The sequence below is a fragment of the Oncorhynchus nerka genome, linkage group LG1 (assembly GCF_034236695.1).
Source record: "Oncorhynchus nerka isolate Pitt River linkage group LG1, Oner_Uvic_2.0, whole genome shotgun sequence".
Lineage (NCBI taxonomy): Eukaryota > Metazoa > Chordata > Actinopteri > Salmoniformes > Salmonidae > Oncorhynchus > Oncorhynchus nerka.
This window is the reverse complement of record NC_088396.1, coordinates 33,569,968-33,595,964: the sequence shown is the minus strand read 5'-3', so window position 1 is coordinate 33,595,964 and position 25,997 is coordinate 33,569,968. Positions and strand designations below refer to the sequence as shown.

Sequence of the window (25,997 nt, the reverse complement as noted above, 5' to 3'; positions counted from 1 at the left end):
AGGGTTAGGAGTTGAGGATGTAACCTGGTGGTAAAACAAACAGGGTCAGGAGTTGAGGATGTAACCTGGTGGTAAAACAAACAGGGTCAGGAGTTGAGGATGTAACCTGGTGGTGAAACAAACAGGGTCAGGAGTTGAGGATGTAACCTGGTGGTAAAACAAACAGGGTCAGGAGTTGAGGATGTAACCTGGTGGTAAAACAAACAGGGTCAGGAGTTGAGGATGTAACCTGGTGGTGAAACAAACAGGGTCAGGAGTTGAGGATGTAACCTGGTGGTAAAACAAACGGTCAGGAGTTGAGGATGTAACCTGGTGGTGAAACAAACAGGGTCAGGAGTTGAGGATGTAACCTGGTGGTAAAACAAACGGTCAGGAGTTGAGGATGTAACCTGGTGGTGAAACAAACAGGGTCAGGAGTTGAGGATGTAACCTGTTGGTAAAACAAACAGGGTCAGGAGTTGAGGATGTAACCTGGTGGTGAAACAAACAAGGTCAGGAGTTGAGGATGTAACCTGGTGGTAAAACAAACAGGGTCAGGAGTTGAGGATGTAACCTGGTGGTAAAACAAACAGGGTCAGGAGTTGAGGATGTAACCTGGTGGTAAAACAAACAGGGTCAGGAGTTGAGGATGTAACCTGGTGGTAAAACAAACAGGGTCAGGAGTTGAGGATGTAACCTGGTGGTAAAACAAACAGGGTCAGGAGTTGAGGATGTAACCTGGTGGTAAAACAAACAGGGTTAGGAGTTGAGGATGTAACCTGGTGGTAAAACAAACAGGGTCAGGAGTTGAGGATGTAACCTGGTGGTAAAACAAACAGGGTTAGGAGTTGAGGATGTAACCTGGTGGTGAAACAAACAGGGTCAGGAGTTGAGGATGTAACCTGGTGGTAAAACAAACAGGGTCAGGAGTTGAGGATGTAACCTGGTGGTAAAACAAACAGGGTCAGGAGTTGAGGATGTAACCTGGTGGTGAAACAAACAGGGTCAGGAGTTGAGGATGTAACCTGGTGGTGAAACAAACAGGGTCAGGAGTTGAGGATGTAAACTGGTGGTGAAACAAACAGGGTCAGGAGTTGAGGATGTAACCTGGTGGTAAAACAAACAGGGTTAGGAGTTGAGGATGTAACCTGGTGGTAAAACAAACAGGGTCAGGAGTTGAGGATGTAACCTGGTGGTAAAACAAACAGGGTCAGGAGTTGAGGATGTAACCTGGTGGTAAAACAAACAGGGTCAGGAGTTGAGGATGTAACCTGGTGGTGAAACAAACAGGGTCAGGAGTTGAGGATGTAACCTGGTGGTGAAACAAACAGGGTCAGGAGTTGAGGATGTAACCTGGTGGTGAAACAAACAGGGTCAGGAGTTGAGGATGTAACCTGGTGGTGAAACAAACAGGGTCAGGAGTTGAGGATGTAACCTGGTGGTAAAACAAACAGGGTTAGGAGTTGAGGATGTAACCTGGTGGTAAAACAAACAGGGTCAGGAGTTGAGGATGTAACCTGGTGGTAAAACAAACAGGGTCAGGAGTTGAGGATGTAACCTGGTGGTAAAACAAACAGGGTCAGGAGTTGAGGATGTAACCTGGTGGTAAAACAAACAGGGTCAGGAGTTGAGGATGTAACCTGGTGGTAAAACAAACAGGGTTAGGAGTTGAGGATGTAACCTGGTGGTAAAACAAACAGGGTCAGGAGTTGAGGATGTAACCTGGTGGTAAAACAAACAGGGTTAGGAGTTGAGGATGTAACCTGGTGGTGAAACAAACAGGGTCAGGAGTTGAGGATGTAACCTGGTGGTAAAACAAACAGGGTCAGGAGTTGAGGATGTAACCTGGTGGTAAAACAAACAGGGTCAGGAGTTGAGGATGTAACCTGGTGGTGAAACAAACAGGGTCAGGAGTTGAGGATGTAACCTGGTGGTGAAACAAACAGGGTCAGGAGTTGAGGATGTAACCTGGTGGTAAAACAAACAGGGTTAGGAGTTGAGGATGTAACCTGGTGGTAAAACAAACAGGGTCAGGAGTTGAGGATGTAACCTGGTGGTAAAACAAACAGGGTCAGGAGTTGAGGATGTAACCTGGTGGTAAAACAAACAGGGTCAGGAGTTGAGGATGTAACCTGGTGGTAAAACAAACAGGGTCAGGAGTTGAGGATGTAACCTGGTGGTAAAACAAACAGGGTCAGGAGTTGAGGATGTAACCTGGTGGTAAAACAAACAGGGTCAGGAGTTGAGGATGTAACCTGGTGGTAAAACAAACAGGGTTAGGAGTTGAGGATGTAACCTGGTGGTGAAACAAACAGGGTCAGGAGTTGAGGATGTAACCTGGTGGTAAAACAAACAGGGTCAGGAGTTGAGGATGTAACCTGGTGGTAAAACAAACAGGGTCAGGAGTTGAGGATGTAACCTGGTGGTAAAACAAACAGGGTCAGGAGTTGAGGATGTAACCTGGTGGTGAAACAAACAGGGTCAGGAGTTGAGGATGTAACCTGGTGGTGAAACAAACAGGGTCAGGAGTTGAGGATGTAACCTGGTGGTAAAACAAACAGGGTTAGGAGTTGAGGATGTAACCTGGTGGTAAAACAAACAGGGTCAGGAGTTGAGGATGTAACCTGGTGGTAAAAGAAACAGGGTCAGGAGTTGAGGATGTAACCTGGTGGTAAAACAAACAGGGTCAGGAGTTGAGGATGTAACCTGGTGGTAAAACAAACAGGGTCAGGAGTTGAGGATGTAACCTGGTGGTAAAACAAACAGGGTCAGGAGTTGAGGATGTAACCTGGTGGTAAAACAAACAGGGTCAGGAGTTGAGGATGTAACCTGGTGGTAAAACAAACAGGGTCAGGAGTTGAGGATGTAACCTGGTGGTAAAACAAACAGGGTCAGGAGTTGAGGATGTAACCTGGTGGTAAAACAAACAGGGTCAGGAGTTGAGGATGTAACCTGGTGGTAAAACAAACAGGGTTAGGAGTTGAGGATGTAACCTGGTGGTAAAACAAACAGGGTCAGGAGTTGAGGATGTAACCTGGTGGTAAAACAAACAGGGTTAGGAGTTGAGGATGTAACCTGGTGGTGAAACAAACAGGGTCAGGAGTTGAGGATGTAACCTGGTGGTAAAACAAACAGGGTCAGGAGTTGAGGATGTAACCTGGTGGTAAAACAAACAGGGTCAGGAGTTGAGGATGTAACCTGGTGGTGAAACAAACAGGGTCAGGAGTTGAGGATGTAACCTGGTGGTGAAACAAACAGGGTCAGGAGTTGAGGATGTAAACTGGTGGTGAAACAAACAGGGTCAGGAGTTGAGGATGTAACCTGGTGGTAAAACAAACAGGGTTAGGAGTTGAGGATGTAACCTGGTGGTAAAACAAACAGGGTCAGGAGTTGAGGATGTAACCTGGTGGTAAAACAAACAGGGTCAGGAGTTGAGGATGTAACCTGGTGGTAAAACAAACAGGGTCAGGAGTTGAGGATGTAACCTGGTGGTGAAACAAACAGGGTCAGGAGTTGAGGATGTAACCTGGTGGTGAAACAAACAGGGTCAGGAGTTGAGGATGTAACCTGGTGGTGAAACAAACAGGGTCAGGAGTTGAGGATGTAACCTGGTGGTAAAACAAACAGGGTTAGGAGTTGAGGATGTAACCTGGTGGTAAAACAAACAGGGTCAGGAGTTGAGGATGTAACCTGGTGGTAAAACAAACAGGGTCAGGAGTTGAGGATGTAACCTGGTGGTAAAACAAACAGGGTCAGGAGTTGAGGATGTAACCTGGTGGTAAAACAAACAGGGTCAGGAGTTGAGGATGTAACCTGGTGGTAAAACAAACAGGGTCAGGAGTTGAGGATGTAACCTGGTGGTAAAACAAACAGGGTCAGGAGTTGAGGATGTAACCTGGTGGTAAAACAAACAGGGTCAGGAGTTGAGGATGTAACCTGGTGGTAAAACAAACAGGGTTAGGAGTTGAGGATGTAACCTGGTGGTAAAACAAACAGGGTCAGGAGTTGAGGATGTAACCTGGTGGTAAAACAAACAGGGTTAGGAGTTGAGGATGTAACCTGGTGGTGAAACAAACAGGGTCAGGAGTTGAGGATGTAACCTGGTGGTAAAACAAACAGGGTCAGGAGTTGAGGATGTAACCTGGTGGTAAAACAAACAGGGTCAGGAGTTGAGGATGTAACCTGGTGGTGAAACAAACAGGGTCAGGAGTTGAGGATGTAACCTGGTGGTGAAACAAACAGGGTCAGGAGTTGAGGATGTAACCTGGTGGTAAAACAAACAGGGTTAGGAGTTGAGGATGTAACCTGGTGGTAAAACAAACAGGGTCAGGAGTTGAGGATGTAACCTGGTGGTAAAACAAACAGGGTCAGGAGTTGAGGATGTAACCTGGTGGTAAAACAAACAGGGTCAGGAGTTGAGGATGTAACCTGGTGGTAAAACAAACAGGGTCAGGAGTTGAGGATGTAACCTGGTGGTAAAACAAACAGGGTCAGGAGTTGAGGATGTAACCTGGTGGTAAAACAAACAGGGTCAGGAGTTGAGGATGTAACCTGGTGGTAAAACAAACAGGGTTAGGAGTTGAGGATGTAACCTGGTGGTGAAACAAACAGGGTCAGGAGTTGAGGATGTAACCTGGTGGTAAAACAAACAGGGTCAGGAGTTGAGGATGTAACCTGGTGGTAAAACAAACAGGGTTAGGAGTTGAGGATGTAACCTGGTGGTGAAACAAATGAATCAGTTACAGAGGTTTTAAATGTCTCATATCTGACTGACATAACAGTACTACTACTTCAGTGAAGCAATTCTTCAATACCGGTTTTAAATTTAAATATATGATTGAAAAAAGACTAATGGTTAAATTACACTGAACATGACCTGTAAGGACTGTCTTTGAGGAGTGTAAATTAAACCCAGAGTAATATGACCATGAGATTACAGTACAGGGCTATACTTAGTGAGCAGCGGTAGGTCATTGCCTTGGTAACATGTTATTTGACACAGGGTTTGTATCCAGGTTGAAGGTCTATCTGACAGTGTAGTTGCTATGGGGCTTTAGACCAGCTAAAGGATAGAGTTATACCTACTACATCGGCCAGTGTTTACACAGCGTCTCAGAGTAGGGCTGCTGATCTAGGATCATGGGGGGTCTTTGGGCCAGGTCAAGAACAGGAGATGTACCTGATGAGCAGCTCTGAGGGCACCTCCAGTAGGTCTCCGTCTACGTTCCAGGGGTAGGCCCCCTCGGAGGAGATGATGGGCGCGTTCTTAGAGTCATACTCTCCATTGTCCTCAGCGATGTCATCAGACCAGCTGCTCTGAGAGCGGGGGCGGAGCCTCACAGCCCACACTGTCTGCGTCTCCACGAAGGAGAAACTAAACTGGGGAGGAGGAGAAGAAGAAGATTATATTATTGTCCAACTGTATAAAAGGAGGATCCAACATCCCTCCCTAGGACCTCCAATAAGCTTTGAGAGGGAGGCGAGGAATAGAGGAAAGAAGGACTGAGAGAACAAGACCATCATCTCAGTCAGTAGCAACTCCAACCACTAGGGGGAAATGATGCACAGCATCCCCAACAAGACAATTCCCTACATAGTAATGACACCATCTATGACCCTGGTCACAGAGGTTCCATCCTCTCCTCGACAACAGTTCAGTTCAGTTAAGCCACCATAACCATGAACATAGTACATATGAACGCCCCAGCATATCTTTTATTCATGAAGGAAACAGGGAGGACATGGAGGAGGACATGGATGAGGACATGGATGAGGACATGGAGCACTGGGTCTAGATATGATAGTGGAACATTTCCAACCTCAACTGGTATATGTGTTCTGACTTCCCATCTGGAAATAGATTTTTCAAGCGTCGTTTTTCAGATGTATCCCAGACATCGTTCAAATCAAACTAAAACATTTAAATAGAAGTCAGACTATAAATAAACTCATGGCTGTTTGTTTGTCTGAGTCATAATTGAATAATTTCCATTTCCTGCTTGTATTCATGGGAAATGGCCCAATAACAAACATTAGTCAGAACTTCTCCCGGATAGACAGACAGCATGGAAATGATGAAGTCCTCTCTAACTATTTGTCTGAACATTATGACAGTACATTAAAACAATATGTTTGTATCACTCTTCAGGTAGACTTCCCTGCCCAGTCACACAGTCAACCAGTCACACCAGTCAGCCAGTCACACAGTTAGCCAGTCACACCAGTCAGCCAGTCACACCAGTCAGCCAGTCACACCAGTCAGCCAGTCACACCAGTCAGCCAGTCACACCAGTCAGCCAGTCACACAGTTAGCCAGTCACACCAGTCAGCCAGTCACACAGTCAGCCAGTCACACCAGTCAGCCAGTCACACAAGTTAGCCAGTCACACAAGTCAGCCAGTCACACAGTCAGCCAGTCACACCAGTCAGCCAGTCACAAAGTCAGCCAGTCACACAGCCAGCCAGTCACACTGTATATTTAGAATGTAGGTTAACAAACATGCTTAGATTAGATTGTGTTGGATGGAAAAAGGGGACAGACAGGCTGCAGGCCTCTGAAACGGACTAATCTATATAAGCCTGAAAAAGTGTTTTAGGGAAATCTGACAATCAGCGATTAATTTGCAAATTCCACTTAAACTTGTATGGAAGCTAACTCCATTAGTGACTGCAGGATTTCCTCTGTGTGTGTGTGTGTGTGTGTGTGTGTGTGTGTGTGTGTGTGTGTTTGCATACAGTGGGGCAAAAAAGTATTTAGTCAGCCACCAATTGTCCAAGTTCTCCCACTTAAAAAGATGAAAGAGGCCTGTCATTTTCATCATAGGTACACTTCAACCATGACAGACAAAATGAGGAAAAAAATCCAGAAAATCACATTGTAGGATTTTTTATGAATTTATTTGCAAATGATGGTGGAAAATAAGTATTTGGTCAATAACAAAAGTTTATCTCAATACTTTGTTATATACCCTTTGTTGGCAATGACAGAGGTCAAACGTTTTCTGCAAGTCTTCACAAAGTTTTCACACACTGTTGCTGGTATTTTGGCCCATTCCTCCATGCAGATCTCCTCTAGAGCAGTGATGTTTTGGGGCTGTTGCTGGGCAACACAGACTTTCAACTCCCTCCAAAGATTTTCTATGGGGTTGAGATCTGGAGACTGGCTAGGCCACTCCAGGACCTTGAAATGCTTCTTACGAAGCCACTCCTTCGTTGCCCGGGTGGTGTGTTTGGGATCATTGTCATGCTGAAAGACCCAGCCACGTTTCATCTTCAATGCCCTTGCTGATGGAAGGAGGTTTTCACTCAAAATCTCACGATACATGGCCCCATTCATTCTATCCTTTACACGGATCAGTCGTCCTGGTCCCTTTGCAGAAAAACAGCCCCAAAGCATGATGTTTCCACCCTCATGCTTCACAGTAGGTATGGTGTTCTTTGGATGCAACTCAGCATTCTTTGTCCTCCAAACACAACGAGTTTCATCTGACCATATGACATTCTCCCAATCTTCTTCTGGATCATCCAAATGCTCTCTAGCAAACTTCAGACGGGCCTGGACATGTACTGGCTTAAGCAGGGGGACACGTCTGACACTGCAGGATTTGAGTCCCTAGCGGCGTAGTGTGTTACTGATGGTAGGCTTTGTTACTTTGGTCCCAGCTCTCTGCAGGTCATTCACTAGGTCCCCCCCGGGGTGAGGTCTTGCGTGGAGCCCCAGATCGAGGGAGATTATCAGTTGTCTTGTATGTCTTCCATTTCCTAATAATTGCTCCCACAGTTGATTTCTTCAAACCAAGCTGCTTACCTATTGCAGATTCAGTCTTCCCAGCCTGGTGCAGGTCTACAATTTTGTTTCTGGTGTCCTTTGACAGCTCTTTGGACTTGGCCATAGTGGAGTTTGGAGTGTGACTGTTTGAGGTTGTGGACAGGTGTCTTTTATACTGATAACAAGTTCAACCAGGTGCCATTAATACAGGTAACGAGTGGAGGACAGAGGAGCCTCTTAAAGAAGAAGTTACAGGTCTGTGAGAGCCAGAAATCTTGCTTGTTTGTAGGTGACTAAATACTTATTTTCCACCATAATTTGAAAATAAATTCATTAAAAATCCTACAATGTGATTTTCTGGATTTTATTTTCTCATTTTGTCTGTCATAGTTGAAGTGTACCTATGATGAAAATTACAGGCCTCTCTCATCTTTTTAAGTGGGAGAACTTGCACAATTGGTGGCTGACTAAATACTTTTTTTGCCCCACTGTATATGCCTCGTGTGTAACTGCGTAAGTACGTGGGTGCATTTAGGTGTGTAAGGAAGGAAGGGTGACCTCACCTGATTGTTTACACTGTTGTATCTCTTCAGGTGTTTGATAAACTCTGCCCTGGAAGTGTTTCCTGCTGTGATCAGGGCCATGCTGCCATTGTTCAGTCTTACACACACACAGAGACAGAGACAGAGACAGAGAGACAGAGACAGAGCCAGAGACAGAGAGAGAGAGGGAGAGAGAGAGATTTTTTTTTTTAAATCCTTTCAACAGGTTTGAACACACATGCATAGCAGGTTTTAGATACATCAGTCTGTGGCCAATTCAATCCAAACAGGTTGATAAAGCAACAAATCCTATATTTTTCCTGTCATCTGTCACCATGCAGTAGAATCGAGAATGTCAGGAACAGAACAGAGAGTGCAATAGTTCTACTTACACGTACTACTGTATGTGTTATTGTATACGGGTCAACTAATAGTCCGTTTCTACAAACACTACTGTTTCTGTCTTGTGTAGTTAAGGTTGATGATGCTATAATAAGCAGTGTGGTTCCACTTCACTGTGTGGGGCCTGTTGCTCTACCACATGCTATATCATTACTGAGGTCAGTCTCAGACTGAAGCTTTCTCAAATGACACTCTATTCCCTATGTAGTGCACTACACAGGAGCCTGGAAGAACCTTTTGGGGTTCTAAAAATTGCCACACAGTGGGAGCCTTTCCAGTTCAAAAAGGTTCCTTGAGGAGCCCCTCTGAAGAAGGCCTTTGAGGAACCCCTGTGTAAAGGTTCAAACCAGAACCTTTTTGTGATTGGAGAGGTTCAATTTCAAATCTTTTGAATAATATATTGTAGAGGTGTCAGCCTATCAGAAGATTCGAGGTGTGGCTTATTGGAGGCGTGGCATTGAGCTGGTTCTTTTTGTCCACCCGTTGGAGTAAATTACATTCCTGTTCATCATGTTCAGTTTGTACACCTCAAATTTTCCATTAATATTTATGCATATTACATATTATAATACCAATAATACTTACTTTACTGATTACATATAGTAGTAAAGTGGTAACCATTCCAACTCTTGCAAAGGCTCTTGAGGAACTCATACACCTATGTAAGACTCATTGAAGCTACAAAACTGTCAGTGTTCAACCTGACAATACAACAGAACAGAGGAGCAGGAATTACATTTAGCCCCACAGGTGGCCGAAAAATATCTATATGAAAGGCACGCCCCTACTAAGCCATGCTTCTAGTCCATGGTTCCTCCAGGAATCAGTTGCTACATTGAAACATTAAAAGGTTCCTCCAAGAACCCCTCTACTAAACAAAGGTGCAAATATGAACCATTGACTAGCAATGGTTCCTTGAGGATCTCCAGGGTTATTCAAGTCACCAGACATTCTAAGAGTGTAGGGAATAGGATGCCATTTGTATAAACCACCTAGAAGTCCTGGTCCTGCAGTGCCCACAGATGGGGACAGATGCTCTGGTCTTTAAGTTCTCCCTTTCTGCCACTCCCTTTAATAATCTCTGCCACTCCCTTTAATAAACTCAGCCACTCCTCCCTTTAATAACCTCTGCCACTCCCTTTAATAAGCTCTGCCACTCCCTTTAATAAACTCTGCCACTCCCTTTAATAACCTCTGCCACTCCCTTTAATAAGCTCTGCCACTCCCTTTAATAAGCTCTGCCACTCCCTTTAATAAGCTCTGCCACTCCCTTTAATAAGCTCTGCCAATAAGCTCTGCCACTTTAATAATCTCTGCTTTAATAAGCTCTGCCACTCCCTTTAATAAGCTCTGCCACTCCCTTTAATAAGCTCTGCCACTCCCTTTAATAAGCTCTGCCACTCCCTTTAATAAGCTCTGCCACTCCCTTTAATAAGCTCTGCCACTCCCTTTAATAAGCTCTGCCACTCCCTTTAATAAGCTCTGCCACTCCCTTTAATCAGAGTCATTATGTGCCGATTAGTCCAGTTAGAAGCCTTTGACCTCGGTAGTCTGATCTCAATTCCAGAGGATTACCTGGAACTGGTTTGTACGGCCCCTGTATGGCAATGACCTGGCTGGGAGGCTGGACTCCATGTCTACTGACACACCACAGACACACTGACCCAGTTCACTCATTGGCTTATTTACTCACACCTAACACAGCATGGCATGGCAGCTTGGAGTCATCAAGCCATTATCACTGGTCCAGGACTTAGGTCATGCACATTGCTCAGTCAACCACACACACATACTAGACATAGATGCAGGCTCGTATGCACTCACGCATATGTAGGCATTGATGCAGGTTTGCATCCATGTATTGCAGTCACACATGCAGGAGGTAGTTGTGATCAGAGAGACCCACATTCCTCATTTGCTTTTTCTAACATGTTTTATTTTTAGAAGACCTTGACATCGCTGTTGTTTTGTGTATATGTTGTTGTGGTTGTTGTTGTACTGTGATGTATTGAAAATGTATATGCTGTATATGTTGTTGTGGTTGTTGTTGTACTGTGATGTATTGAAAATGTATATGCTGTATATGTTGTTGTTGTGGTTGTTGTTGTACTGTGATGTATTGAAAATGTATATGCTGTATATGTTGTTGTGGTTGTTGTTGTTGTACTGTGATGTATTGAAAATGTATATGCTGTATATGTTGTTGTGGTTGTTGTTGTACTGTGATGTATTGAAAATGTATATGCTGTATATGTTGTTGTGGTTGTTGTTGTACTGTGATGTATTGAAAATGTATATGCTGTATATGTTGTTGTGGTTGTTGTTGTTGTACTGTGATGTATTGAAAATGTATATGCTGTATATGTTGTTGTTGTGGTTGTTGTTGTACTGTGATGTATTGAAAATGTATATGCTGTATATGTTGTTGTGGTTGTTGTTGTTGTACTGTGATGTATTGAAAATGTATATGCTGTATATGTTGTTGTGGTTGTTGTTGTTGTACTGTGATGTATTGAAAATGTATATGCTGTATATGTTGTTGTGGTTGTTGTTGTTGTACTGTGATGTATTGAAAATGTATATGCTGTATATGTTGTTGTTGTGGTTGTTGTTGTACTGTGATGTATTGAAAATGTATATGCTGTATATGTTGTTGTGGTTGTTGTTGTTGTACTGTGATGTATTGAAAATGTATATGCTGTATATGTTGTTGTGGTTGTTGTTGTACTGTGATGTATTGAAAATGTATATGCTGTATATGTTGTTGTGGTTGTTGTTGTACTGTGATGTATTGAAAATGTATATGCTGTATATGTTGTTGTGGTTGTTGTTGTTGTACTGTGATGTATTGAAAATGTATATGCTGTATATGTTGTTGTTGTGGTTGTTGTTGTACTGTGATGTATTGAAAATGTATATGCTGTATATGTTGTTGTGGTTGTTGTTGTTGTACTGTGATGTATTGAAAATGTATATGCTGTATATGTTGTTGTGGTTGTTGTTGTTGTACTGTGATGTATTGAAAATGTATATGCTGTATATGTTGTTGTGGTTGTTGTTGTTGTACTGTGATGTATTGAAAATGTATATGCTGTATATGTTGTTGTGGTTGTTGTTGTACTGTGATGTATTGAAAATGTATATGCTGTATATGTTGTTGTGGTTGTTGTTGTTGTGGATGTATTGAAAATGTAAAATAACATGTTTGAAAGAAAGAGAGACTCACATACCTGGTGTTAGGGGCCAGGCCCCTGGGGGCCATAGAGCAGAGACAAGGGATGGCCATGATGCTGACGTTGAGGAACAGACCCCGGGTGGTCGTCCACGACTCTTCCTCTTCTAGAGAAGACCAAGGAGGGGGAGAAGTTTTAGTGAGGAGAGAGTTACACTAGAAGGTGATATTTAGAAAAGTTCAGATTGATAAACATCATCCATGACAAACTCACCCATGTCGTCCTTTAAGTACTCATTTCTGCAACAAACAAAAAAACGGTTGCAAAAACAGTTTTGACATTTGTTTTCAGATGCATAATTTTGTCTTTTGTATTTCTGTGTGAGATTCTCCCCTCATATTTAGTCGGTTGATCTTCTACATCGGAGGCATTTTGGTTTCCTTCCAATGACCAATTAAGCCCACAGATGCATGTTTTAAATAAATTTCACACAGCTAAATACTATCAAACTTGGACTACAGAGTCTAATCATCAGACAGACTTCTGTCACTTACTTTACTGGATCCAGCGTTTCAGTCTGGACCTTCTTCACAGGAAGATAGGACAACTCACAGTCTTCAGGCCTGCAATCAGACACAGACAGAGACAGAGAGAGAGAGACAGAGATAGAGACAGAGAGAGAGAAAGAGAGACAGAGACAGAGAGACAGAGAGAGAGAAAGGGAGAGAGAGAGACAGAGAGAGAGAGAGAAAGAGAGAGACAGAGAGAGAGAGACAGAGAGAGAGACAGAGACAGAGACAGAGACAGAGAGAGAGAGAGATGGAGGGGAGGGAGGGAGAGAGAGAGAGAGCCAGAGAGAGAGAGAGAGAGAGAGAGAGAGAGAGAAAGAGAGACAGAGACAGAGACAGAGACAGAGAGAGAGAGAGAGAGAGAGAGAGAGAAAGAAAGAGAAAGAGAGAGAGAGAGAGAGAAAGAAAGAAAGAGAAAGAGAGAGAGAGAAAGAAAGAGAAAGAGAGAGAGAGAGAAAGAAAGAGAAAGAGAGAGAGAGAGAGAGAGAGAGAGAGAAAGAGAAAGAGAGAGAAAGAGAGAGAGAGAGAAAGAGAGAGAGACAGAGAGACAGAGAGAGATATATGGAGGGGGAGGGAGGGAGAGGGAGAAGAGTACCGAAGAGAAGAGAGAGCGCAGACATCAGATGGCTAGATTGGAGAAGAGGAGGGATGGTTCTCTAGAGACAGATTAATGTGTGATAAAGAGACTGCTCAGAAGGAAACCCTAGCTTTGATAGCAGGCTGGCAAGTCTCAGTCCCTGGAGGATTATTCCACACTTTATGAGGGAACTGGTGTGATGTGTGTTTTTGTGTGTGTGTGTGTGCACACTGTGCATGTGTGTCTTTGCATGTGACTCTCTAGAGAGAGACCGTCTTACTTGAGGTTTGCCAGCGTTTTGATCACGGCAAACTCCCGTCTCTGCCCGGGTGGCATCCAGCGATGCCTCTCTGCCAAGGCCAGCGTCCGCCCGCCGAAACCAAACATGGCGGAGAAGCCGAAACGCAGAAGGCGACCCAGACAACTGAAACTACACACATCTACCTCCTGATGGTGTCCTGGAGAGACACACAGATTGGAAACAAAGACGGCAGAAGTATAGATATCACAGATATCAAAGACTGTACTGTATGAAGTTGGCATCATGATGCTGCAGCTGGAATGACATGTTTCTACTGGATGAAGTGTTCTCTGTCAGCATTCCTCCACTTCCGCGGTATGCCTACATTTAGTCCAGCATCAAAATGGTGAATTATTTACCTCTGGTTAATAACTTCCATTATAATCAGACTATGTCATAGCCATAGCTCTTGTGGCAATACAGGCTTCTGATGGTACAGACACAGGTCCCATCCTATTGGCCTACACACATTCCTGACCTCTTTCTGTCTCACCCATATATGGCTCCCCGATCCCATACCTCATGAATATTCATTATGGTCTAAAACATCCTGCCAGTTGGCCTTATTCACATGCGTAAATATTGCTTAATTAGAAAACCAACAAGCCATATATCAGCCTGTCGTAAATAAGCATCACCATGCCCAGTTGGTGTCAGGTGTTCTGTGTTGTTGTTTACATTAGTTTGCCTCTAAGCCAAAAGGCTAGACATATTTTAAGACCAAAATAAATACATTTGTCTGTGTGTTCATTTCTAATCAGGTGAGATTTGACAGCTTTTTGGAAGGAGGAAAGGTTCAGTCATGTCAAAAAGACGACTTAAGAAATGTTTGTTTGCATTCCCTGAATAAGATGCTTATCAAATGCTGCTCCATATTGTTAACTCAGAATAAAGTGTGAATTGTATGACATATTCTCACAGTGCTATTATATGTGGACACGAATGTGAACACAAAACAACTCATCCATCTACATAACCGCTGACAGAACTGGACTGAACTGCAGGCCTGGGTGCTGCTAGAAGTCTCACCTAGCTCAGTGTTATGGATTACAGCACCATATGGTTCATAACGTAAGACAGATGATTTAATGAAGAGTAGGTTTATCTCGTTTAGTTGAGGTCAGCATTGGGTTTATAATGGAAGTCTATTGTAGCATGAGTGATTGTTTCAATGGGATTTTCATTTGTACTGTACACACAATATTCTGCATGGAATATATGCCATTTTTCCATAACATTTCAAACTGGTTTCAGTACACATTGTACTGCACTTATAACACAGAGACAGATAATGCAAGAAATGTATTGCTGAAATGTCCACATAAAGAGGATTATTTTCTATTGTTCTATGATTTTGCACAACAGGAGAAACCTACAAATGATATTTTGTGTGTCATGTTTTCCAAGCCCTGCTACTATGTGTAATCCCTTGACACAAGCCCAATCCTCTTGTCTGTCAGGCTAAGCCCAGACTCACACAGCACAGACAACACAACAGACCAGACAGTTAACTACCAGGAACTTCCAACTCCTTCCTCAGACAGACAGAACAGATGGACAGACACATAGATAGACGATAGCCTCACTGAGGTAAAAAGCAGATCCCTGCAGTCGGTTGTGGACCAGCAGACCAGCCAACAGATGTATAGTATAGGTGTGTGTGTGTGTGTGGTTTTAGGTGTTTGTATTCTCTGTGACACCAGAACCAAGGCAGCTACTAGATTTATTAAAACTTATGTTCAGTCTGTCACAACAGACTCAGTGAGTGTGAGAAAGCCCTTTCTAGTCATATGAGAAAAAACAGAGACCGTGTGAGGGACAGAATGACAGCTCTTCCCTGTCGTTCTCCAGGGACTGTACATTCTTCCAGGGGACCTGTTAACCAGATCTAGACGACAATACCAGCAACTCTGCTCAGAGCCTCCCACATCCCACAATGTCAGCTATGGAGCTAATTAAGTACTTTATGGAGCTAATTAAGGACTTTATGGAGCTAATTAAGGACTTTATGGAGCTAATTAAGGACTTTAAGCACCAGATTGCGCCAACTACTAGTTTCTCACCTATCATTCTATTGTGGCAGAAGAGAACCTTATAATTCTGAAACTGGTACTCTGTGTGTGGATCAAACACGCACGCGCACGCTCACACACGCACACACAACTCGGTGGACTAGTAAAGTAAATATGCATGCCATTTACATAGTAATCCAGTCAGTGTATATTTGAGCTCCATTAGGGAAGGGGAAAGGGGGATACCTAGTCAGTTCTATAACTGAATGCAATCAACTGAAATGTGTCTTCCCCATTTAACCCAACCCCTCTGAATCAGAGAGGTGTGGAGGGCTGCCTTAATCGACATCCACGTCTTCGCTGCCTGGGGAACAGTGGGTTAACCGCCTTGTTGTATTCAGCGCATGTGACAAATAATATTTGATTTGATTTACTCAGGGGCAGAATTACAGTTTTACCTTGTCAGCTCAGGGATTCAATCCAGCAACCTTTCGGTTACTTGCCCAACGCTCCTACCCGCCAGGCTGTTCCATTGCAGCTCTATAATCAGTAGTATTGTAGTGATGTCTACAGATGAAATGGGGTAACACAGTAGAATATGAGAACGTACCCATGATGATGTGCATTGCAGCAGTAACAGGATGCCATATGCCATGGACAGAACAGGCCACCACGTCAGTGGACCCTGGGGAGAAAGACATGCAGAACAGTGGAATATAAATGATACAGTCATCAAACAATAGGTAGTTCTCACAGGGGAATGTCTTTACCATCCAGGTAGTTTGGCTATTCACTCATCTTACAGTATATCAGTTCTCGGATTTCCCAAACCTATAATGGCTGACCTTATTATTGCAGAAGTAAGCCACCTGATTGTAGCAAGCTATCACGATTCACAGTGATACAAAAGACGAGGAAACCTATGCAAACACACTGTATCTCACTGTCTGTAGAGGTTGGGTTAATAATGAACAAAATGAGCACTTTGTTAGAGGAAAGTCATTCAACTTAATATTGTCTGATGCTAATTAGGCTGAGTTTACCTTGCGGTCAGCGGTGGCCGGAATAGAACAGGTGTCAGTGTGTTTGTACAGATTACAGACATAGACAAACACACAGGAGAGAGAGAGAGACATAGAGCATGAGAAAGAGAGAGAAAGCGAGAGAAAGAGATGGAGAGAGAGAGAAAGAGATGGAGAGAGAGAGAGAGAGCAGAGAGAGAGAGAGAAAGACAAAGAGCAGAGAGAGAGAGAAAGAGATGGAGAGAGAGAGAGCAGAGAGAGAGAAAGATGGAGAGCGAGAGAGCAGAGAGAGAGCAGAGAGAGAGAGAGAGAGAGAGAGAAAGAGATGGAGAGAGAGAGAGCAAGAGAGAGCGAGAGAGAAAGAGAGAGAGAGAGAAAGAGAGCAAGAGAGAGAGAGAGAAAGAGAGCAGAGAGAGAGAGAGAAAGACAAAGAGCAGAGAGAGAGAGAAAGAGATGGAGAGAGAGAGCGGAGAGAGAGAGAGCAGAGAGAGAGAGAGAGAAAGAGATGGAGAGAGAGCAAGAGAGAGAGAGAGAGAGAGAGAGAGAGAGAGAGAAAGAGATGGAGAGAGAGAGCAAGAGAGAGCGAGAGAAAGAGATGGAGAGAGAAAGTCCATAAACAAACAACTTCTGGCAAAATTGGAAAAAACTAAACAAGACAAATTAGCGATACAAAACGGTAACATATGGACAACCCATTTTAAAACACTTTACAACACCGTTCAAATTGACACAAACGCAGAACAACGCTAAATTCATGAAAAGTTCAATGGATTAGAAAAAGCTATAAAGGTCAATCAAAATCCATTGGACTCCTCAATTACTGACCAGGAGCTCTATAAAAAACTTCAGGCTCTGAAATGTAAAAAAGCATGCGGACCTGATGGCATCCTAAATGAGATGCTCAAACTCACTAGTGCAAAATTTCAATTGGCTAAATTAAAACTGTTTAATTTGATCCTGAGTGTAGGTTATTTCCCTGACATCTGGAACCACAATCTTTAAAAACGGAGACAATTTAACCCTAACAATTACAGAGGCATTTGTGTGAACAGTAACCTGGGGAAGGTTTTCTGTAGTATTATAAATGTAAGAGTTCTAAACTTCCTTAATAAGCACAATGTCTTGAGTAAAAGCCAAATTGGATTTATAACAAAACATCGCAAAACTGATCATATTTACACCCTACACACTCTGATAGATAAACATGTCCACCAAAATAATACCAAAGTTATTATTTATTATTATAAAGCTTGCTTTATCGACTTCCAAAAAGCATTTGATTCTATTTGGCATACAGGACTGTTCTACAAATTTCTTGAAAGTGATGTAGGGGGTAAAACAGATGACATAATTAAATCAATGTATACTGGCAATACGTGCAGCATTAAAATTGGCAAGAAAATAACATAATTCTTTAACCAGGGGCGAGGCCTTCGTCAGGGTTGCAATCTGAGCCCTGCACTCTTCAATATTTACATTAACGTATTGGCCACTACTGTAGAAAAATCCTCAGCCCCTGGTGTTAGTCTCTACAATTCAGAAGTTAAATGCCGACTCTTCGCAGATGACCTATGCCTGCTGTCACCCACAGCACATGGCCTACAGCAGAGCCTGGACCTGCTAGAGCAGTACTGCTAGACCTGGACCTTGGCAGTAAACACCCACAGCACATGGCCTACAGCAGAGCCTGGACCTGCTAGAGCAGTACTGCTAGACCTGGACCTTGGCAGTAAACACCCACAGCACATGGCCTACAGCAGAGCCTGGACCTGCTAGAGCAGTACTGCTAGACCTGGACCTTGGCAGTAAACACCCACAGCACATGGCCTACAGCAGAGCCTGGACCTGCTAGAGCAGTACTGCTAGACCTGGACCTTGGCAGTAAACACCCACAGCACATGGCCTACAGCAGAGCCTGGACCTGCTAGAGCAGTACTGCTAGACCTGGACCTGCTAGAGCAGTACTGCTAGACCTGGACCTTGGCAGTAAACTCCAAAATGACTAAAATAATGATTTTCCAGAGAAGATCCAGATCTCAGGGAATTAGACCAAAGTTCTTAATTGGTACAAAATATATAGAGTACTGCAACACACTACAATTACTTAGGTTTAAAAATAAGCTCAACTGGACACCTTCATGAGGCAGTAAATGAACTGAGAGAGAAAGCACGCAGGGCATTCTACGCCATTAAAAAGCTCATTCAAATTGAAATACCTATTAAAATTTGTCTAAAACTAATTGAATATGTCATTGAACCAATTGCACTTTATGGCAGCGATGTGTGGGGTCCACTTGCAAAACAAGATTTTATCAAATGGGACAAACACCCCACTGAAACCCTGCATGCAGAGTTCTGTAAGATTATCCTACATGTCCAGAGGAAAACAACAAACAATGCATGCAGGGCAGAATTAGGCCAATATCCACTAATAATAAAAACTAAAAAAAGAACAATTAAGTTTTGGAAACATCTAAAATGCAGTGACCCCCTCTCATATCACTACCAAGCCCTGCAATGCCAAGAGCTGAGCAAAGAAAAGAGTCCCCTCATCCAGCTGTTCCTGAGTTCACAAACCTGTTCTACTAACACACTGAAGCCTCAGGACCAGAACATCCAATCAATCAGCATAAACCAAATTACAACACAGTCAAAACAAAACTATATTGCTTATTGGGAAACACAAGCACAAACACAAAGCAAAATGCAGTGCTATCTGGCCCTAAATCGGCAGTACACCGTGGCTAAATATTTGACCATGGTTACTGATCAAAACCTTAGAAAAACCTTGACAAAGTACAGGCTCAGTGAGCACAGCCTTGCCATTGAGAAGGGTAGACACAGGAAAACCTGGCTCCCTGTAGAGGAAAGGCTGTGCAACCACTGCACAACAGCAGAACCTGAGACGGAGCTGCATTTCCTGACAAAACGTAAAAAAATATAAAACAATTAAGAGTGTCATTTCCCCAAATTTGAAACCATTATTCAAGGTTTCAAAGACCTCTCTGATGCGAGTAGGCTACCCGTCCTGTTGGGGGCGGACGCAGAGAGCTGTGAGTTGGCAGCGCACTACATTGCTGCCTGCCATAAGTTGAGGGACAGTGTCTGACAGACCAATCAACCTGCACATGTACTCTACTGTATGCTTATTGTTATTGTTGAATGGATGGTTATTTTGACACTTGGTTTTGTTGTTACTGTTGTCCCATTGACAATTCTGATTCTCATTTTTATATTGTAAATATCCAAAGAGATGGAGAGATGGAGAGAGAAAGAGATGGAGAGAGAGAGAGAGAGAAAGAGAGAGAGACAAGGTTGTCTGTCACTTGGTGAGTAGGCATTTCCTTTCATGCTGCTATCTGCCATGTTGTTTGCGCAGATGAACAGGATATAAGAACTGATGTCTGTAAATGAGTAGGTCTATAGACAGACTGGCTGGGTGAGAAACTGACCTTTCCCGCCTCTCCTCCCTCCTCAGTCTCAGGAGATATGGATATCGTTGACATGGTGGCGTGGATACCACGGAACACATTTATTTTTTATTTTTTTATTTTACCTTTATTTTACTAGGCAAGTCAGTTAAGAACAAATTCTTATTTTCAATGACGGCCTAGGAACAGTGGGTTAACTGCCTGTTCAGGGGCAGAACGACAGATTTGTACCTTGTCAGCTCGGGGGTTTGAACTTGCAATCTTCCGGTTACTAGTCCAACGCTCTAACCACTAGGCTACCCTGCCGCCCCACATACAGGAGTCATATCAGACAGATCAGCTACAGAAAGATACACCTACCAAGTTTCTGCTACTGTTATACAGTTACAAACCCACCCCCCCTCCAAACCAACCCCTCTCCAGACCCTGCATCTTCATTGCTGCAATTACATTTGATAAGGAGGGTAAAGGGAATTTCAGGTATATTTTCATTCATAACAAATACAGATTGGTGATTAGTCGTAGAATTTAATTTAAAAAATACATTGAAATGTGAGTTACATGTAATTAAGATACTTAAAGTAGCTAATACATTTATAAATGTTTAGAGGGGATAAGCATTGTAATTGCTTATTATGCATGAACTAATAATTTGCATAGTGTGATTAATAACCTCTTTACTCTATTGTCCCTTATAATCCAATATATCTACAGTGTAGATAAATGCCACCTGAGATTTCCCCCATTCTACAATGGAACTAGTGTCGATGATAATATAGTATTTTACATCATCAGTTGTGTTAACATCTATTGTTCCTAGCCATTGTTGTGGGTGGTGCTCACATTATCACCAGCGATGGCGATTCCACCCTCATTAATTACCTCTTCCCAAAAGACACACTTGTTCATACTGCGCCAACAATGTTAGCATCTCCATATGAACACTGTACATCACCCATACATACAACAGCACTACAGATGAAGAGAGATAACATGCAGGAGAGGTGGAAGAGAGAGATAGAGAGACAGAGAGAGGAAATAAAGAGAGAGAAAGAGTAAGAGAAAAAAGTGAGAGTGAGAGATAGAGAGAGAAATAAAATGTCCTTGGAAGTGTGCAAGGCACTTCTGCAGAACAATTCACTTAATTAAGCAGACATCATGAATATTCATATGCCTGTTAATGTCTCCCCACCCTGGCCGGCAGATGAATGTGATGCTAGTCTAGTCAAGCATGTCTCAAAGAGAGAGAATAAGAGACCGAGAGAGAGATAGGGAGAGAGAGATAGGGAGAGAGAGGGATAGGGAGAGAGATAGGGAGAGAGAGATAGGGAGAAAAAGAGCAAAAGAGAGACAGAGGGAGAGAAAGAGAGTGAAACAGAGAGAGGGAGAGAGACTGGAAGGGAAAACTAATGGCACCAACATTTTGGTGGTTTGTCTGGAATATCAAAGAAATGAATAGTCCCCCTGAAACCCTTTAAACCGGTCCAATTAATTTAAATCCTGTTGTTTATATGCTACACATACCAAACAGCTGTATAATATGTATGTAGAAATTAGAAATGGTTTCTTGATTAGCATGCTCAGGGCATTTAATTGGCCTTTCTCTAAATTAAATATATTTGTGATCCTCTGTGTAACACTACTGATTCTGTTTAAGTAAGATGATGTGATGACTGGATTATTATTATTTTTAATTAAGATGTAAAAGTATTAACTATGACAGCAATAGCAATTAGTTAGCTCAACTTTAAAATCTCAGAAAACAAACAAATGCATTAAATGCAAGAAGTGTGAGATAGATAATAGATATGGATATTGTTGAGACTATGGATATAATTGTTAACTTTGACAGTACCATAATACCACCTATCTTTTAAATTCAAATGGTGTAATGTTGGTAAACTGTGGAGCAGACCTGTGTATTTGAATATTTGTCATTTAAATTCTTGTTTTCTGTGTATTTGTGTATTTTCGAATCATGGGGCCCGAATCAACTGCTTTTTCAAAACTTTCCATGTGTATTTCCAAAAACATTCTAATGTTCAACTACTTCTGTTTTCAAATAAAACATTTCAAAACACTTACTTACCAAATTACTTTGAAAGTAACTGAAATCCCCTGAAATCCCCGAAACAGTATTTGAACACGGGGCTGCTGTGGAGCTTGTTTATTACTTCCTTCAACAAAGGAGATATGATCACATCCCTCCTCAGTCTCAGGAGTGACCTATTCCTGGTACAGCGGTATCTATTCCTCCTAGGGTGCCGATCTCATCTCGCTCTCCTGTTTGTGATTGGAAACTGTTTACAAATACTCCATAGGGAAACCCACTAATGAAGAGATACAGTGACTTCTGAACATCCAATTTGCAGGGGGTGCAGAGTTGGACGGCTTCCATTCTTGGCTGCTAACAGCAGCACTCAATTTTACCACCACAGCCTAGAATGACACATGAAGGTCAAACTGTTGGCTTAAAAAGCCAGACTGGCCCACGCCAGCATTGTTGATAGCCTCGCTGCTGGCTGTGGTGTGTAGGGTCATTCATGGCGTGTGTGTGTGGCTATGAGGGTTTAATCCACAAATAATTGGAGTGATGAGCTCTTTATAACCATCCACTGCATGAGGCTCAGAATCAGCTAATGTCTGAGCCACATGCATTTACAAAGGTTGATAGACTGCCAATGTTCACAATTCTAAAGTGCAGTAGAACGCTGTATAATCGTGGTTCCGTCTCAAATAGAAGGCAATTAGCTCCCAGTGCAATCAAATCAAATTAAACCAAATTAAAACCAAATTAAAAATGATACATTTGCTTCAACGAACAGTGTTTTCAATAGAATAAATCACTCTCTCTATGGAAATGTCCTTGATATGGGATAATATTGAGATGTTTGTCAATTACATGGTTCTGAATATGTTTTGATTAGATAAAATCATTTAGATCTGTTTTACAGTGCTGTAATGTGAGAATCCTCTGTCTGCTATGCTTCAAGAAAACATTTAGAAGCACCCTGACCTCTATGGCCTGATGGTGTGTAGTAACATACAAACTAAAACCATTCAAACCAATATGGTGTGGTAATAGCAGATGTACTCTTCATAAACTATAGGGTCATCTCATCACCTGGGGAAAAGTTGTTCTAAATATTGGGGAGGATGGTCAAGCCACCCTTGCTCTTCACCTGCTGGGGTGTCTGTGTGTGTGTGTGTGTGTGTGTGTATGTGTGTGTGCACCACCATCCTTGCTCCTCACCTACTGGGGTGTCTGTGTGTCTGTGTGTGTGTGTGTGTGTACCACCATCCTTGCTCATCACCTGCTGGTATTAGCCCTAGAGGAAGTGTTGCTCGGACAGGCGTGAACATGGAGTCTGTGTCCCTGCCTGCATCCATCTGGGCCCGGAGCAACAGCCCATGGGCCACCTCGGCCACCGAGCCATCCCCACCGACAACCACAACCCTGGGGGAAACACACACACACACACACACACACACACACACACACACACACACACACACACACACATGAGATAGAGCACACACGAAAATAGGCACACACTAAACAATTGTTTTTCAAGGGTTCTTTGGGAAGGGTGATGGTTCTATGCAGAACCATACTGAGAACCCATTAAGCCCGTCAAAGGATCTTTGCATTTTTATTTGTGATATTTAAAATTAATTGAATATAAAAACCTGTATGGTTCCACAAAGAACCTTTGAGATTGAGAAAGGATGTTTATAGATCCATTCTATACTGAACCATAAAAAAGGGTTCTAAAACTCAGCAAAAAAACCTTCCTCTCACTGTCAACTGCGTTTATTTTCAGCAAACTTAACATGTGTAAATATTTGTAGGAACATAAGATTCAACAACTGAGATATAAACTGAACATGTTCCACAGACATGTGACTAACAGAAATTGAATAATGTGTCCCTGAACAATAGGGGGGTCGAAATCAAAAGTAACAGTCAGTATCTGGTGTGGCCACCAGCTGCATTAAGTACTGCAGTGCATCTACTCTTCATGGACTGCACCAGAGTTGCCAGTTCTTGCTGTGAGATGTTACCCCACTCTTCAACCAAGGCACCTGCAAGTTCCCGGACATTTCTGGGGGGATTGTCCCTAGCCCTCGCCCTCCGATCCAACAGGTACCAGGCGTGCTCAATGGGATTGAGATCCAGGCTATTTGCTGGCCATGGCAGAACACTGACATTCCTATCTTGCAGGAAATCACGCGCAGAACTAGCAGTATGGCTGGTGGCATTGTCATGCTGGAGGGTCATGTCAGGATGAGCCTGCAGGAAGGGTACCACATGAGGGAGGAGGATGTCTTCCCTGTAACGCAAGGTGTTGAGATTGCTTGCAATGACAACAAGCTCAGTCCGATGATGCTGGACCCTCCACCTCCAAATCTATCCCGCTCCAGAGTAAAGCCTCGGCGTAACGCTCATTCCTTCGACGATAAACACGAATTTCACCTTTATTTAACCAGGGAAGCTAGTTCAGAACAAGTTCTCATTTACAACTGCGACCTGGCCAAGATAAAGCAAAGCAGTGTGACAGAAACAACAACACAGAGGTACACATGGAATAAACAAGCATACAGTCAATAACACAATAGAAAAAAAATAAAGTCTATATAGAGTGTGTGCAAATGGCATGAGGAGATAAGGCAATAAATATCACTGGAGTGATAGATGAGCAGATGTTGATGAGCAGATGATGGTGTGTAAGTAGTGACACTGGTGTGCAAAAGAGCAACAAAGTAAATAAAAACAACATGGGGATGAGATAGGTAGATTGGGTGGGCTATTTACAGATGGACTATGTACAGCTGCAGTGATCAGTTAGCTGCTCAGATAGCCGATGTTTAAAGTTAGTGAGGGAAATGTAAGTCTCCAGCTTCAGCGATTTCTGCAATTCGTTCCAGTCACTGGCAACAGAGAACTGGAATGAAAGGCGGCCAAATGAGGTGTTGGCTTTGGGGATGACCAGTGAGATATATCTGCTGGAGCGCATGCTACAGGTGGGTGTTGTTATCGTGACCAGTGAGCTGCGATAAGGCGGAGCTTTACATAGCATAGACTTATAGATGACCTAGAGCCAGTGGGTCTGGCGACGAATATGTAGCGAGGGCCAGCCGACTAGAGCATACAGGTCGCAGTGTTGTGTGGTATAAGGCGCTTTGGTAACAAAATGGATGGCACTGTGATAGACTACATCCAATTTGCTGAGTAGAGTGTTGGAAGCTATTTTGTAGATGACATCGCTAAAGTCGAGGATCGGTAGGATCGTCAGTTTTACTAGGGTAAGTTTGGCAGCGTGAGAGAATGAGGCTTTGTTGCGAAATAGAAAGCCGATTCTAGATTGATTTTGGATTGGAGATGTTTGATTTGAGTCTGGAAGGAGAGTTTACAGTCTAACCAGACACCCAGGTATTTGTAGTTGTCCACATATTCTAAGTCAGAACCGTCTACAGTAGTGATGCTAGCCGGGCGGGCATGTGCGGGCAGCGAACAGTTGAAAAGCATGCATTTGGTTTTACTAGTGTTTAAGAGCAGTTGGAGACCATGGAAGGAGTGTTGTATGGCATGAAGCTCGTTTGGAGGTTAGATAGCACAGTGTCCAAGGAAGGGCCAGAAGTATACAGAATGGTGTTGTCTGCATAGAGGTGGATCAGGGAATCACCCGCAGCAAGAGTGACATCGTTGATATATACAGAGAAAAATGTCGGCCTGATAATTGAACCCTGTGTTACCCCCATAGAGACTGCCAGAGGCCCTCCGATTTGACACACTGAACTCTGTCTGTGAAGTAGTTGAGGCAGTCATTTGAGAAAGTCACCAGGCGAGGAAGTCATTTGAGAAACCAAGGCTATTGAGTCTGCCGATAAGAATACGGTGATTGACAGAGTCGAAAGCCTTGGCCAGGTCGATGAAGACGGCTGCACAGTACTGTCTTTTATCGATGGAGGTCATGATATCATTCAGTACCTTGAGCGTGGCTGAGGTGCACCCATGACCAGCTCGGAAACCGGAATGCACAGCGGAGAAGGTATGGTGGGATTTGAAATGGTCAGTGATCTGTTTATTAACTTGGCTTTCTAAGACTTTAGAAAGGCAGGGCAGGATGGATATAGGTCTATAACAGTTTGGATCTAGAGTGTCACCCCCTTTGAAGAGGGGGATGGCCGCGGCAGCTTTCAAATCTTTAGGGATCTCA

General features: G+C 43.1%; 1 protein-coding gene across 1 annotated transcript in view; it reads right to left on the bottom strand.

Moving 5' to 3' along the window:
* cerkl (ceramide kinase-like) overlaps positions 1–25,997 on the bottom strand; it is a 164,783-nt gene that overhangs the window by 1,462 nt on the left and 137,324 nt on the right. Inside the window, exons 5-12 of the mRNA XM_065018341.1 lie at positions 23,091–23,233; positions 15,934–16,008; positions 13,291–13,468; positions 12,419–12,487; positions 12,138–12,163; positions 11,922–12,030; positions 8,311–8,407; positions 5,159–5,358 (exon numbers count right to left, since the gene is read on the bottom strand). Coding sequence (XP_064874413.1) covers positions 5,159–5,358; positions 8,311–8,407; positions 11,922–12,030; positions 12,138–12,163; positions 12,419–12,487; positions 13,291–13,468; positions 15,934–16,008; positions 23,091–23,233 — 897 coding nt within the window. The remainder of the gene's footprint in view (positions 1–5,158; positions 5,359–8,310; positions 8,408–11,921; positions 12,031–12,137; positions 12,164–12,418; positions 12,488–13,290; positions 13,469–15,933; positions 16,009–23,090; positions 23,234–25,997) is intronic.